This window comes from Colossoma macropomum, unplaced genomic scaffold, assembly GCF_904425465.1.
Source record: "Colossoma macropomum unplaced genomic scaffold, Colossoma_macropomum, whole genome shotgun sequence".
In the NCBI taxonomy this organism is placed as follows: Eukaryota; Metazoa; Chordata; class Actinopteri; order Characiformes; family Serrasalmidae; genus Colossoma; species Colossoma macropomum.
The window spans coordinates 2,171,675-2,189,030 of NW_023494794.1; the positions used below are offsets into that span (position 1 = coordinate 2,171,675).

General features: G+C 38.6%; 1 protein-coding gene across 1 annotated transcript in view; it reads left to right on the forward strand.

Moving 5' to 3' along the window:
• Window positions 1-12,771, forward strand: part of LOC118814321 (rab effector Noc2-like) — a 45,676-nt gene extending 32,905 nt beyond the window's left edge. Inside the window, exon 6 of the mRNA XM_036579869.1 lies at window positions 12,272-12,771. Coding sequence (XP_036435762.1) covers window positions 12,272-12,274 — 3 coding nt within the window. The 3' untranslated portion in view covers window positions 12,275-12,771. The remainder of the gene's footprint in view (window positions 1-12,271) is intronic.
• The last annotated feature ends 4,585 nt before the right edge of the window (window positions 12,772-17,356 follow it).

Here is a 17,356-nt window from a genome sequence, read left to right on the forward strand (position 1 = left end):
TCAATCCACTCGAGCATCTCTGGGATGTGCTGGAACACATCCTCTGTGGCTCCACCTCGCAACTTAAAGGATCTGCTGCTAATGGTGCTTGGTGCCAGACACCACAGAGCACTCTCCAAGGTCTTGTAGAGCCCATGCCTTGGCAGGTCAGAGTTATTTTGCTGTTTTGGCGGCATAGGGAGGACCAACAGCATATTAAACAGGTGGTCATAATGTTTTGGTTCATCTGTGTGTACGTACATGCAAGCTTTCGCCATTTATGTGAATCATGTAGATTGAAGTTTTCAAAATAAGGGAGGATGGGGGCTGTTACCATTAGAGAATTGAGAGCAAATCGCTCTTCTACCCCAACTGCGCAGCAGTTCAGTCATTATTCAGCCAACCCACAAATATAGTTTTAATTTTTATGACCTAATCAGAGCTGACAGTGTCACCGAAATAAGAAAAGTGAGACATATGTTTCATTTTCCACATATTCAGACTTCTTTCTTCAGTAGCTTTTGAACATTGGGTGAAAAAAAGATTAATACATTTATTTGTGATGAGGTAATCATTGTTAGCAACAATGTTTTTGTCTGGAATTGATGTAGAACGCATGGATTTCTGTGGGCTATTTTAACCATACAGAGCCAAATTACATTGCAAATGGCACTGCAATGCCCATCTATACTTATATATGTGTTTTCCTGTTAGAAAAGGTAGTTTGTGACACAAACTAAATAAAAATCTACTTATTTTCTACTTTGCTAGATCACATTCTTTACAGATCAAATAATTGTAACAGCAACACTAAGACATTGAAGTTATTAGGGGAGAAGAACAGATTAAGCAGCATAAATACCTTTTTCCAACAGACTCAGGGGTTAGAAATGTCCTTTTAGTGTCCAGGAACCCTCAGCCAGGCACTAAATCTGCATTTCTCTACACCTTCACTCCCACTCACCTTCCAGCACAACTTCCAATTGGCCTCTCTCCTGGTTCCAGGCCAGCTGATCTCCCTTTTCCCCATTAACAGGGCTGGATTATCTGTGAGCCCATACCTGGAACCTTTGCCCTTTCCCGGCTTTCTCTCTTTGTCCAGCTGCCACTCACCAGAGCTGGGTGGCACTAATAGAGTTCTGGCTCACTGGTCCCGGAGCACAAGGCTCAAACGGAGGTCCCAGTCACCAGTGGTTGCATACCCGCAATCCACAGAAACTAATTTCACGAAACACTGCCTCCCCCCAGTGCAAATTAGCGATATTATCATGGCGCTAATTAAAACGCCAAGAGAGGAAATTCTTTGCCATTCATTGGGCGCATCCCAAGTCTGTCAGGGAGATAGAGGGAAGTAAATGTCTGTTTAGTACAATGCAGCGCGTGGGGGTTAGAGGTGCATTTGTAATGATGATTGGCTGAGCCTAGAGGAAGGACGATACTTTGCACTAAACATAATCAGCTACATCTCCTTCAGATATTTGCAAGGGACAGGGGCCTTTGTTTTATAATGCAGTGAGTAAGAGTGTGAAATACTGTACTGTCAGCCATTATTGTGTCTAGCACAACAGGCCTACTGTTAATCAGATTCAAATGTGGTCATTATTGCATTGTCCTAATGCTGCCTGTCAGTCATAATAAACTCTTTACCTACCATGTTCTGATTGCTCACATCTTGTACATCACATCTTGTAGATCTTTTCTGATTTTTGACATTAGGCAAAGCGTTTTCTAATAAGCTTGTCCTACTTGCACAAGGATAGATTTGAGTTTTATGTTTCTTTTTCATGCTCTTAGGATTTTTTTCTTCCTCTCAGTGTCTCTTAGGCATGTTTTTAGAGAGATTTTCCCTTTGAGTCTTGGCTCCTCTCAGTGTTTCTTCATTTACACAACTGTTTAGTGTTGGAGCAAAATACTGAGAATCAGAATCACTTTATTTTGCCAATTATTTTACAAATACGATCAATTTGTCTTGGTGAGTGCACACATTTATGACATGTAACATAGTAAACAGACCAGACAGCACTTAGAATATTAACAAGTGCAAAGCTAAGGGAAGAGTAACATAAAATACAATAAATAGAATATAGTATAAAGAATAATTATAAACAATGTGAAAGAAGCTCAGAGGATGTACATATGTGTGGATATCTGTACAAATGCAGATATAAATGTCTGTGTATGCAGGTCAAGTAGACGTACTATAAAATATACTACAAAAACTATTACATACAGAATATTACAAAGTAATATGAACATTTGTGAACATGTACTTGTACAGTAGTGCAGATAAGCATTATACTGCAGGAGGAGTTATACTGTAATACCGTAAAGGGAGGTTTGTTGGTTCAGTTTAAGTTGAAAGTGCGAAATGTCCATTGTGGTTGAGGAGTGCTACAGCTGTTGGGGAAAAGCTGTAAGCATATCTGGTTGTGCTGCATTTGATGTTTTTTATTGCTGATACTGTTTAGTGATGTAGTACTTTGTGATTGGGTATAGGCTTCCTTGTTCACTTTCCTCTATCTCAAAAATCTTTGTCTTACATGACAGACTAGTGCAGACAGATAGCTTTATCGATTGTTATCATTGTTATTATCAGTAGTAGTGTTCTGCCTACTGTGATACCATAGTGTTAAATAATATATTTATTGATAAAATGTCATCTGTATAATATATACTACATAATAAAACAAAAACAAAAAACAAAAAAAAATTTGCTTAATGTCACCCACCCCGGGTGCTAAAAGTATGCAGTGTGTGATCATGTCCTATTGTTTCTCAGCATGCTGTGTTCATCAACAGAATGTCTTGCTTTTTCAGGCTGTTGAAGATGAGATAAATCTTCAACCTGACATTTTAATATCTCCAGTCCCTCATCTGAGAAAATATCTCACTGGAATGTGAGCAAACATTGTCAGATGATCTACAAAAGAGATCAAATAATTAATTAAAACAAGTGATGTTTTGTACAGCATTTCAAACAAGTAAAACACACTCCTACAGAGCTTGCAAACATGGCATGTTCAAATTCACATTCAAGGCTTTGGCTTATTCACCGCACATTAAATAAATGTTGCATAGCAAAAGTCACGATCCTCACTAGAAACACTGTGGTTAGGTTGATTTGGTATTATGAAATTGGGTTGAATCAAATTACACTGAGGCACTGTGTTTCTATTTCCTCCGTTTTGTTTTTTAAACAGTAAATAACAACAACATTTATTTGCATAGTGCTTTTTTTACAACTAGTGTTGTCTCAAAGCAGCTTTACAGAAAAGCAGTTTAAAAATGTCCTGTAATTCACACTGTGCACAAATGTCTTTTAGTTTCACGTGAATTAACTACCAAAGTGAGAGATTCTTTTGATTCCATTCAGTTTGCAAAAGGCATTCCCTGTTTTGCACATTGTTTTTTACTTTGTTATTGTTTCTTATTGTATGTTGTGTGGTTGTCTCCATACATATATATGTGCATAAATGCCACTTGCCATGTATGTGCACTTTGTAGTTTGACAATTACTGGAGTTTTTAAACAGTGATATTCATCCAATAGCAACCTGTGGCCAGAAACCTATACCTTATACCAACCCTTTACCTTATTTGTGTGAATTTTATTAAATCAAGTGATTGAATTTTTAATTTCGCTACTATTAAAATAATCGTAAAGCTACTGAAACTTTACCAAATGTTTTGGTAGTGACTGTTTTGGTAGTGACAGTTTTAGTTCATTCTGAGCATAAGAATGGGATGTTAGCTTAGGGGGTGTGCGCTTCCTGTTTAGAAAAAAAACTGCATGTTGAGTAGTAGCAGAGTAGTTGTGTTGCTTGGTGTAAATTGTGACTGAGGATGGTGGGCTTTGCAGTTAAATAGTGATTGGAAGTGTCTACCCTCCTCCTATGTTGTGTCCTGCATTATCCTCTCCCTCTGTTGCACCGCTTGGCTGGGCATTTCTGGCCTTTGTAAAGCAGGGGTGTGGCTAAAATAAGGCTCTAATTATGGACTAAAACAGTGTTTCATTGGTGACATGAGAACGTGGGACAGCATTTTTTTTTTAATATATATATTTTTTAATTTAAAAATTAAACTCATAAATCTAAATCTTTCAGCTTCACCTTAAAAGAAATCAACAAGTCCTTAAAAAAGGAAGTTGAAAAAAAGCAAAAAGCTGTAAGTGTTATTTTCACAAATGTAAATTTAGGGGTTATGTTTTGGAACAGCAACCTCCAATGTAATTTACCCTGTAAATGAAGATTTTGTATATATTTAGCTTATTATTATTTCAATTAATGGATTAGATTCAAATGGATCTTAACATAGTGCTTGTTAATATCTGAGGTCTGAATACTTCATTGTTTTTTTTAAGTATTTTTTTTACTTTTGGACCACAGTTTGAACTAATTCAGTGGAAAGGCCCATATAATGATTTTTTTTTTTTAAATGAAGACAAGTTTGATAAACAGTACCACCTATCATGCTGAGTTGAGTCAATTTAATGAAAATTTGGTGATAGCATCATATTATTAGATTAGATTATATTAAATAGATTAAATTTAATCTTTTGTGAGCAGCAACAGGAAATTCCTTGCAAAGGTCGAATAGGATATACATAATTGCACCATGCTTAGTCCAAAATTCCATAATATACAAATGTCAAAAGTCACCAGGCGTCTCTTATTGCGTCAGTAGCTGTACTTAGCACAAGTGGCTGGCGCAGTGTTGTGGAAAACTTCCTTTGATGTAGCAGACCAGGTGCTGATTTCTTACCTGGGCAAGCACATCACATTACACCAGTAACACTCCCAATGCTACTTTTACCATGTTACCTTCGATTCAACTGTATTCAACTCGATTAAAACTGTAAGCTGCTCTGGATAAGAGCATCTAGCAAATGCTTGAATTTAATGTAACATAAAAGAAGAAAAGTTGGTATAACTGAATAGAGTTTTGACTAGTTGTACTTAATACAACAGTTGTCATTTATCTTCATTCCTTTTAGTGCTGACAACAGAACGTCTGTCAGTACAACAAATTATTTATACAAGTTGAGTAAACAATAAAAAGCTAGTAGAAATGGGTAAGACTTTGTTTTGGTGCAGGTTGGACAGTGTATTGCAGTGTTTAAAAACCCAGGTAACGGGGGGCACGTGACCTTCTAACGGACGGCTGCTTAGATCTGGGCGCCGTTCCCACCGTCGGAAATATATCATTTTATTCCAGGGACAGACTGTTGTTTTTTTATTTTATTCAACGCCTAAAGTGTTGAAGACATGTCTAAATCGCAAGAAAGTCGAGATTTTCCGCTCTTTAATGCCTCACGGCCTCAACGCACCAGCACTGCTAAGAAGAAGAGCCTCGACGAACATGGCGACTCTAGCCAAAACGACCCAGTGCTAACCGAAATGCGAGAAATTAGCTCTCGACTTGGATTAATCGACTCTCGGCTGGACAGCATCGACACGCGCCTCAATACCATCGGTAGCTCCATATCCACACTGCAGGAATCGCTGGTCACTTTAACAGAGAGAGTTTCCTCTAATGAAGCCCGCCTGTCTGAAGCCGAGAACAGGATCTCCACGCTGGACGACTCAGCAGACCGCGATAGCTAAGTTGAAAGGAGAGCTAGCGCAATTGCTAACAAAAGTTGATGACCTGGAAAATCGGAGCCGGCGCAAAAATCTGAGAATAATCGGTCTCCCTGAGAAAGCTGAGGGTTCCGATTTGGCAAGGTTTCTAAGAGATATACTCCCTGTTTGGCTGGAGCTTCCCGCCGAACTGAGCTTGGAGATCGAACGGGCGCACAGAACACCTACTGTGCTCTCAAATTCGAAGACGACGCCACGGAACATTACGGTCCGGTTCTTGCGCTACACCGACAAGGAGATGGTGCTTCGAGCTGCCCAGGTGAAACGGCACGTCCTGCATAACAATAGCACCATTCATATTTTCCAAGATTTCTCCGCAGAGGTAATGAGGAGTCGCCGGGAGTTCGAAGCGGTGAAAAATACTCTTGCGGCTAAGCACATGTACCGGGGCTTTGCTTACCCCGCAAAGCTGCGGTGTCTTCACAAAGGGAAAATACATCTGTTTTCGACACCGGCTGCAGCTCAGGATTTCTTGAAAACTCTTGAGGCCACACATTCACAGGAGTTAGCGGAAAAAACTCTTGAATGACTATGACTTCGCAAGTCACTGGGGTGAATAGTTGACAGGCGCCATTCTCCGGGTTCGAGGCTCTGTTTTATGGAATGCATACGGTTGATGCAAATCACGTTTGTCTCGGCCCAGTTGTGATGCGGAACTTGTTCTAATTATGGCATTCACTATAACAAGTAGTATTTTTTTTTCTTTTTTTTTTTTAATTATGTATGTATTTTTATCTTCTTTTCCTCTAGTGGTGATTGGCGTCATGTCTGTCATTTTTGTTTTTGCCGATGGTTGGGGCTGTCTCGGTTGCTTTGCTGCCGTTCTCTGGGCGTTTCATGTTGTTCCCCCTGATCATGCCAATAGGGCACTATGCTTCATTTGTAGTTTTGTTACCCTGTCGTTTGGGGATGGGGTTGGGAGGGTGGATATGGGTTTTACTGGGTCGTTCTATAGTTGTTAGATTACAAAAGGCACTCAATGTTCAGTCTCTCACATGGGCCACACATATAGTCAAGACATACATCCTTTTTCTGGTAAGATATGGATAGTCTATATAAATGTACTTCATGGAACGTAAAGGGTTTGGGCCACGCAGTTAAGCGGAAAAAATTTTTAACCTTTTTGAAAAAAGAGAAAACTTCTATAGCAATTCTCCAGGAGACGCACCTTTCCGATAAAGAGCATTTAAAATTAAAAAGAGATTGGGTTGGGCAGGTTTTCTTCTCCTCTTATTCCTCAATGCCACACAGAAGAGGTACTGCAATCTTAATTAGTAAGCATCTACCGTTTATATGTGAATCTCAAATTAATGACCCTGAGGGAAGATTTGTTTTAATTTCAGGTATACTGTTGGGTCAACATGTTACCATACTTAGTGTCTATGCCCCCAATGAGGATTCCCCCAAATTTATGTTGGACATAGTATTATCTTTTAATCAACATTGTAAAGGGATGGGACTCTTGGCAGGTGACTTTAACTGCACATTGGACCATGTAATGGATAGATCTTCACCCAGCACATTTTCTAATTCTAGATCTTCATCAGTTTTAAAAGACATGTGTAAGAATACTGATCTAGTTGATATCTGGCGAGAACTAAACCCATCGACTAGAAATTACACTTTTTATTCTAACCCACATGCTTCTTATTCCAGAATCGACTATATCTTTATCCCAAGTAGCTTTGTCCACACAGTCCAGTCCTGCCAGATTGGTTCAATTGTCTTATCAGATCATGCCCCAGTTAGTGTACATGTTAATTTTGGCACTCCTGTATGTAAAAGCAGACTCTGGAGATTTAACTGTTCCCGTTCTATCGGATTCTGCATTCTGTGACCTAGTGCGTTACTGGATCAAAGAATATTGGGAATTTAACAAGGACTGTAATGTCTCACCATTTATGCGATGGGAAGCTTTGAAGGCCACAATCCGTGGGCATATTATATCTTACACCTCATCATGTCAAAAAATGAAAATACAAAATCGGATGTATTTAGAAAAAGAAGTAGCATATCATGAGCAGTTGCACAAATCAAATCCTAACAAATCTAACTGGGCTTCTTTATGTAGTGCCAGAGCTAAACTTAATCTAGAATATACAAGTCATATTAACAAATTACTATTCCTTTCTAAACAAAAGTATTACGAATATGGGAACAAACCTAGTAGGTTATTGGCTTATCAGATTAAAAAAGAACATTCAGAGCGATTAATAAAATCTGTGAGGACATTGACGGGTTCGCATACATACGATCCAAAGTTGATCAATACAACCTTTAAAACTTACTATGAATCCTTATATAAATCTCAAAATAAAGTTTTAGAATCTGATATTACTGCATATTTAGATAATATACCACTTCCGGTGGTCTCAGACAATGACAGATGCAGTCTTAATGCCCCTTTCTCCCCCGAAGAAATTTTTGGTGCCGTCCAGTCAATGCCTTCACGGAAAACACCGGGACTGGATGGTTACCCTGCTGAATTTTATAGAACATTTTGGCCTGAACTTCAACCTATATTGATGCCAGTTATCATGGATCTGTGTACCCAAACTACCATGCCTGAAACCTGGAAAACCGCCTCAATAAGCTTAATACTTAAGAAAGACAAAGACCCAGAAGACTGCGCCTCTTACAGACCAATCAGCTTAATAAATGCAGATTGTAAAATCTTTGCTAAAGCTCTGGCACGACGATTAGAGGTGATCTTACCTAAAATCATTAACCCAGATCAAACTGGATTTATAAGGATGCGATATGGTTCTGATAATATACGTAGACTGTTGAATATTATTGACTTTATTAGAAAAAGTAATGACCCCGCCTTTATTGTTTCTCTCGACGCAGAGAAAGCTTTTGATAGGATCGAATGGCCATTCTTGTTCGCTGTCCTTAAAAAATTTAATTTAGGTCCTACTTTTATTCATTTAGTTAAACTGCTATATGCCGATCCGTACGCTACAGTCAATACAAATGGGTTGCTCTCTGAAAAGTTTCAGATAAGTCGAGGAACAAGACAAGGCTGCCCTCTCTCTGCATTGCTTTTTTCATGGTGATTGAGCCACTGGCAGAAACAATTAGATGTTACCAGGACATTTCAGGTATTAGAGCAGGAGGAGCAGACCATCGAATCTCACTGTATGCGGATGACATTTTGTTGTATATGGCCCACCCAGAAAAATCTATTCCATCTATAATGAAGTGTATTTCAGAATACAGTAAATTTTCTGGTTATAAGATCAATTTTTCAAAATCATTAGCTTTACCTTTAAATATATCCCTTTTCACACCTTGGGTAGTTGCATCCCCCTTTCAATTAGCGTTAGAGGGTTTTAAATATTTGGGTGTTCATATCACCCCAGACCTTAATAACCTTATTGACAAAAATTACCTTCCACTTATTAATAATATAAAACATGATCTTACATTATGGAACTTTCTCCCTATTTCCTTATTTGGCAGGGTAAACATAATAAGAATGAATATCCTCCCTCGCTTACTCTATTTATTTCAGTCAATCCCTTGCCATTTATCCACAATTTTCTTCAAGGATCTAGAGAAAAGTTTCTCAAAATTTATATGGAATAATAAAAGGCCAAGACTTAAATTTTCTAGATTAATAAGAGCGAAGGAGGAAGGTGGTGCTTGTGTGCCTAATATGCAGTTGTATTATTGGTCATCTCAAATAAAGCATATGATCAGCTGGTGTACAAATAGGTTGGATTCTCGCTGGGTCTCTATGGAAACAGGGGCATGTAGCCCTATTCCTCTTGATTGCTTACCGTTTATTAATGATGCTGCAAAGGTGAGGTGTGTCTCTGAGAATTTTATTTTACACAATACCTTTATGGCCTGGACAGATGTTAAGAAATATCTTAAGATTCCTCATTGTCTTTCACTACTGTCCCCTCTGGCCCACAACCCAGATTTACCTTCTCAGCTGAGTAACTCTGGACTCTCAGCTTGGCTTAACAGAGGGATCAAAAACATTTCTTATATGTTTTCTGGTAGTTTGCTCAAATCGTTTACACAATTGCAAGAAGAATATGAGTTACCTAGGTCAGATTTTTTCAAATATCTTCAGATTCGTCACCTGATCACCTCAGCCATTAAGGATGGGAGATTTAGAAAGGAATTAACCGATCTTGAAGTGTTGCTAGCTAAGAAGGACCAGACTAGAGGATTGATTTCACTAATTCATGGCATTTTGCTAAAGAGTGTTAAACCATCGTCAGACACTCTGAGGGGAATTTGGGAAAGGGACTTAGACCAACCTATCTCAGAAGAGGACTGGTGCAATATTTGTAAAGGTCTGTTTCCCAGGTGTACCTCATCTGGTGTTCACGAGCTTAACTTTAAGTTCATGAATAGGATATACTTTACACCTGTTCGCCTACAGAAGATGTTTCCAGACAGAACTAATTTGTGTTTTAAATGTAAAACTGAAAAAGGAACGTTTTTTCATGCCTTTTGGCAGTGTAAAAAAATTGGCATTTTCTGGGATAGAGTACACATCACGGTAGAAAATATCCTTCAGACACAATTTCAGAAATCCCCTGCCCTGTATCTTTTGGGAATAGGAGCAGAACATATTTTTGATACTGATGGCAAATTTTTGTTTCTAATGTTTTCATTTCTGGCAAAAAAAATGTATCCTAATTCGATGGGCCAGCCCCTCTTCACCATCTATTGAGCAGTGGCTTTCCCAAGCTGCAACTCTGCTTCCCCTGGAAAAACTGACCTACGATCTACGTCACCAGACGGACAAATTCTGGAAACTTTGGGTCCCACTGTGGACTTACATAGAAAATCTTTCTTAAAATCCTATGTATGTTGGCCTGCTGTGTGAGATTTAAATGTATAATTGTTAATACTGAATAGAGTGCGATAAAACCCAGGTAACACTACTGTGTCTGATCCACTCATACCAGCGCAACACATTCTAATATGCCACTACCATGTCAGTGTTACTGCAGTGCTGAGAATTATCCTTCACTCAAATGATACCTGCTCTGAGGTGGTCCTGTGGGGATCCTTACCATTGAAGAACAAGGTAAAGAGGGTTAACAAAGTATGCAGAGAAACAGATGGACTACAGTCTGTAATTGTAGAACTACAAAGTGCTCCTATGTGATAAAATAAGCAGTGCATGAAGATTCAAGATAGGTGTATCTAATAAAGTGTCCAGAGACTGTGTGTCTAGTACAGTACTGTCAGTTTGAACGGATGGACTGAATTTATGCAGTTTGCTTGGTATAATCAAAACCACAATTCATATATATATAAGTTGCAGATATAAAGCTGTGGCCTGCGGCTTGTCACTGGAGGCATGTACTACTGCGAGTGTGTGTGTACGCTGCATTGATGGGATAGACGGAATTGTTAAGGGAACCTGATGCAATCCCTATAGTACAGCTCTGGAGATAATGAGTCTGTAGATATTGCAGAAGACAGAGATACAGCTGCTCCATTATTTTTCCTTTTCCTTCTCTTCCTTGACCTTGAAACAGCGCTCACTGCTCATACGTATTTCCCTCGTGGCCTGCGGTCTTCCCTATCACTCTCATGTCCTTTCCTTCTGTAGGGAACATGAATGGAAATATAAGCAATGGCATCTCAATTTATAATGAGCACATATCGGATATAGGCGGCGACTAATTTTTAATCATCTCTTTGTCAGTCTCAAGAAATTGGTCAATGTGAGGACCAGGGTGCCCGTAAAATTAATGTCTCATTATATAATCTTTTTTTTTTGGTGACAATACATAACATTGACTTAACCATGCCATAAACACTTCACAGCAGATATTATATGCTGTCATTAGTTGTAATGCCAGATTATGTCCAGGAATATAACAGAGTCATGTTATCATTACTGTTAATTGTCATAACAGATGTGAAAATGTTTGCGAACTAGAATACACAGCAAAAATGTGCAGGTGACATAAGCTGTTAAACATCAAACATTATGGCATCTCTCAGATCTTGATGGCATGGTTCTGTCAGTGTTATGTAGGAGGGTTCAAGGAAAGTGTTACATGTCTTGTGTTTGCCATGGGTGGGATTTTGCTCAGTCAAGTTAATGTAATAGAGAAGAGACCTTTCAGTGCATTGTAGTTTCACACCATTATCCTTCACTGTGTGTGTTAATATCACGGACTTCATCCTGACGGAATTCATTTCACTCTAGAAGGCTGTTATCTAATGGCCATCTTGACTGAAGGAGACTTATGTAGTTATAGCATCCAAGGACAGGTTGCACTAGGTCTTTCTCATCTTTTCTTGGACGTCGTCCAGCTCTACATCTTCATGCATCTCTTTTTCTACTCCTCAACAGGTTCTTGTTGTGTAAAACAGAGGACAAATATGAGCAAACCACGTTCATATGTTTTCATGCACTGCAAAAATGGCATCTTGGCAAGTTAGTTAGCATATTAAGTATATCTTATTATGAGATTGTTGTGAGAATGTTGTAAGATGATTCAACTTGTTTATAGATTTTTTACTTGCTTTAAGTCATTTCATTTTATTATGCTGTCTTATTGTCTTATTATACTGTCAGATAATTTTGATTGTTTCAGTGCAAAAAGAATAAGATAGTCACTCTTCCTACATGAGTAAAGAGCCGACAGCCAGTGCTTTTCTCTGCAGTGAACTGTGCGCTGTAGCTTATGCTTGGTGGACGAAGATGCAGAGACGAACCAGACAGAGATGGAAGATGTGATGATGGATTCTGTTATGGCACTGTAGAACTGGACCAGCAGTGCTTGAGGCAGCCCAAATTTCTTGACCTGTTGCAGGAAATACAGACGCTGCTGGGCCTTCTTCATAACTGCTGTGCTGTGTCTTTCTGAAACCAGTGGCCATCTCCCAAGTATGGTTTGAAACAAGTCTGACCTGGGTAGGCGTAAGTGTTAAGGCTATTCAGGTAATGGCATCTATATTAAATTAAACCTCGGTCCTGACAAATCCGCAGTAGATGGCATGGCTTAAAATTGAATCTTTAAGATGAACAGAGAAATTCTAATCTTCCGTTTTCACCATAGCTAATGTTATTAGACCTGTCGCATTGTATTTCACTTTGTGCCTCATGTTTTTAGCTTAAAAACAGCAAGATTGTGAAGAGTTAGTTAATACGAAACAAAAGAAATTCACGAAATGATGTTGAAAGTTTAAGTCCATTAAATCTATATGGAACAGTAGAGTGTAAAATGGATTTCTTGTTCACTGATTTTTCCTGTGAGACTTCAAATGTGCTGTAGCTGTGCTTTGTACTGTATCTGCTACCCGACAGAGCTTCTCCTTCAGTGTGTAGTAGCCAGCTGCAATAGTCTTTCTGATTTTTTGGGGGGGCAGTGGTGGCACCCTCTGCTCCAAGGACGCCATATCATAGTTGACCCCGGCTTTCTAAGCTGGGATATACAAAGAAAAGAATTTCATTGTATTGCGCAAGTGTAATGATATAACTTACTTAAACAGATAAGAAGCTGTGACTACAACATGTGAATACAAGTAGGCTAGCCTGCTAAGTCGTGCAGAGCCTTGTCTATATCTTAAACAAGTAAGAGTTTTTTTATATTTTTGCCTTTTGTCAAAATAGACTTCTGAGGGGTTTCTGCAGACCGCCACACACATACACTGGTAGCTACGTGATGTGTTATCTTTCTGAAGTGTACATTTCAAATGATTTCATCATCCTGGCAAAGCTTAATTCTCCAATAAAAGCCTGACAGATTTTAATGATTTCCTGCCAAACAATCTCACTGAACCGTAAGATTGTGAACATAATAAAATGGCCTTTCAAAGCATCCTGTAAAAGTTCAGAACAAGCCTCATGATGTCAGGGATTCCAAATGAAATACAACCCCATTTCCAAAAAAGTTGGGACGCTGTGCAGAATGTAAATAGAAATAGGATGCAGTGATATGCATATCATGTAAACCATATTTTTAAAGGGAAATACTACTAAGACAACATATCAAATGTTGAAACTGAGAAATTTTATTGTTTGAAAAATATATGCTCATTTTGAATTTGATGCCAGCAACACATTCCAAAGAAGTTGGGATGAGGGCATGTTTACCACTGTGTTTCGTCACCTTTTAAAAACACTTTGTAAGCATTTGGGAGCTGAGGAGACTGACTACTGTAATTTTGAAAGTGAAATGTTTTCCCATTCTTGTTTGATATAGGATTTCAGCTGCTGAACAGTTCGGGTTCTCCTTTGTCGTATTTTTCATTTTATAATGTGCCAAATGTTTTCAGTGAGTGACAGGTCTGGACTGCAGGCAGGTCATTTTAGCACTCAGACTCTTTTAATATGAAGCAATGCTGTTGTAATACATGCAGAATGTGGTTTGACATTGTCGTGCTGAAATAATCAAGGCCTTCACTGAAAAAGGACGTCATCTGGATGGCAGCGCATATTGCCAAAACATGTATATATCATTCAGCATTAATGGTGCCTTCACAGATGTGCCAGTCACCCATGCCATGTGTGCTATTGCACCCCTATACTATCATGAATACTGGCTTTTGAACTGTGCACTGATAACAAGCTGAGTGGTTTTTAACCCGGAGGACACAGTGTCCATGATTTCCAAAAAGAATTTCAGATGTTGTTTCGTCGAACCATCAGACACTTTTCATTTCCCCTCAGTTCATTTTAAATGAGCTCAGGCCCAGAGAATGTGGCAGCATTTCTGGATCCCGTTTATAGATGGTTTCTTCTTTGCGTTTTAAAGTTTTAACTTGCATTTGTGGATGCAGTGATGTACTGTTTTTACAGACAGTGGTTTTCAGAAGTGTTCCTGAGCCCATGCAGTGATTTCCACTACAGAGTCATGTGTGTTTTTAATGCAGTGCCACCTAAGGGCCCCAAAGATCACAGCCAGCAAATACTGTTTTTTGGCCTTGTCCTTTGCATACAGAGATTTCTCCAGATTCTTTGAATGTTTTAATGTTATTATGTACCTGTAGATGATGAAAAGCAAAAGTTCTTTGCTATTTTATGTTGAGAAACGTTGTTCTTGAATTGCTGCACTATTTGTTTCACAGAGTGGTGAACTCCCCCTCATCTTCTGAAAGACTCAGCCTCTCTGGGAAGCTTTTTCATACCCAATCAAGTTACTGACCTGTTGCCAATAAACCACCAGGGATTTTTTATTTTTTTTTTACCTGCCTTTTGTTGCCCCATTCCCAACTTTTTTGAAATATGTTGTTGCCATCAAATTCAAAATGGGCATGTAAAACAATAACATTTCTCGGTTTCAACATTCGATATGTTGTCTTTGTACTATTTATAGGGTTTAAATGATTTGCACATCATTGCTACATTTTGCACAGCGTCCCAACTCTTTTTGGAAATGGGCTTGTAAATCTGTGAAGCATTATGAGTGACTGAATCCTCTTTAAAATCACACGATTCACACATCTGTTAGACGACTGTCATCGGTAAGAGAGACAATGACTGTAGCTGTTTTGTTGTTCAGTCTCTTATTGAGACATTTCTGAGTAGATGATCTTGATTGTCACCGAAGTGCTATGCGTTTGACCCTTTCAGAATTCAGAGCTTACCATGTTTTTGAGCAGACACACGTTTTACAGGCCCCTGTAATGCAGAATCAGAAATAGTGCCGTGGTTCACAGTGTGTTCTCAGAATTCTGTTCTGTAAAATCCATTCCTGGCAACAGGGATTCATCCAGTTTTGACAACATCTGCTTGAAATTTCCTTGCAAGTCTCTTTGTATGGTATGTCAGAATTACTTTTTTTTTTTTTAAAGTATTCTTTATTTATTAATTGACTTATGATAATAAATGTATCCCACTTCTGTGAAATAGTTTTGACAAATATTGAGTTAAGGAGGAATTCCATTAATTTTTCAAAATTTCTGCAGAAAGTTAAAATGTAAACAGTCATTCTGAGTGGTTTGATGTGAAAGGCTCCATTTTAGAGAACCCTGCTGAGTCAGAATTGTTCACAGCGGTGGTGATGGGGAAACAGACATCTGAAGACTTTAATGCCTCTGAAAGTTACCATACACAAAGCTATTACAAAATGATTATGAATATTACATTGTTTTGTGATAGTTTTGAGAAGGTTTAGGCCTAAAACTTGCATGTTGAAGAGATATGTATGTTATTTTAAGTTAGAATCTTTTTCAAAAGATTTTGTCAGATTTATTACTGCTTTACCACACTTAACATCCATAATTGTTACAAATGGATATATATCATTTTGGAATTAAATTCTTTTAGTAATTTTATTACGTCCTACTTACTTTCAGACGTCTTTTGAAAAAAGGATGTGATTTTCAACCTGTTGAAACTTTCACATGCAGTGCAATGTGTGTTTTTTTTTCTCTGATAAGAAAAACATAAGCTTTCGTGCTCTGCCATGAGCCAGACTAGCTGTTCTGTATAAACTGTAACCTTGACCACAGAGCTCTATTGGTTAGCCTGGCTTTCAGTGCATGTGTACAACATAGAAAGTCGAGTAATTTGCCTGTGTTTGTTCTCAAAACTTGATGTGCTTTTTTTTTGGTCCATAAAAATCAAACTAAAACAAACATCGAAGCCCTTTTCACAGTAGCCGCAAAATACGATTTCTGTTTTATTTCTTAACATTGATGTATATTTTGATGCAAATGTGTATGATTTACAAAACAAGATTTGGACCAGATTTTTGTCTTTATAGGTGAGCAGACAAGTCAACATTTATTAAAAAACATAACTCTTTGCTCACTAGCAGCTCAGCACTGTCACAAGATTTCACACAGAGAGACAAGAGTGTCCTAGTTAATCTGAAAACAGAGATATGAGAAAAAATACTAATAATTTTTTATTTGTTTATATTAATTAAAAATATCCAGGTCAATGCAGAAAGAGGTAAAAAAGCAGTGCTTATGTAGTTTGCAAGCTCAACTTGGTCTTGTCATGGAGTTGTAAATCAGTTGATTATTAATTGTGTGTTAGGAATGAACATTGGCCAATTCAGGTTGTGCAGCATTTTAGCATTTTTATTTCATCTCAACTGTCAGTGGCTGGTAAAAATCATTTATTGTTCAATGAATCTCTCCTTTAAGTGCCTACAGCATGTTTTTTCCAGAGTTTGACCAATAAATAGCTTCTTGAGAGAGCCGTCACAGGATTGGCTGTGGTAGCAGAACAGATTTGCTTTAGTGTGGCTGGCTCACAGGAGGTTGGTGGCTTGGGTGATGGAGATGGTGGCTGGTTGGCTGCAGCTGGGTAACGGTCCGTGCCAACCCGGCAGCAGCTGTTGTCAACCCTGACATTTTAGCACCTACTGTCTGTCACTATATGCCTGTCTACCAGGAGCGTGCACTGTTACAATATACCCTAACACAATAGTGTCATCAGACAGGCTGGCTAACTGGGTTGACTAAGCTATATTGTCTTTGGAATGCTTTCTACAAAGGAATTTGAGAAGTTCAGTGTGTTTTATTGTTGGGCTGTCTTTTTTTTTGTTTCTGTATAACCAAGAAGAATCTAATTTAAGTCCCTGGATGTAGAACCGTTGTGGTGTGCCATTGCCAGGCCCTAGCCTGGCCTGTTAGAAAAAGATTCAGTAGGCTGGGTGGATGGTATTTTTCCATTGTTTACGATTTGCACATTATGCCCGGGCTTGATCCCCATGCAAAGTCCTGGCCAGATGGAAAGTGTGTAAATGGATTGGGCCAGTATTTCCTCCCTCCGGCTCAGAACATGATACTGAG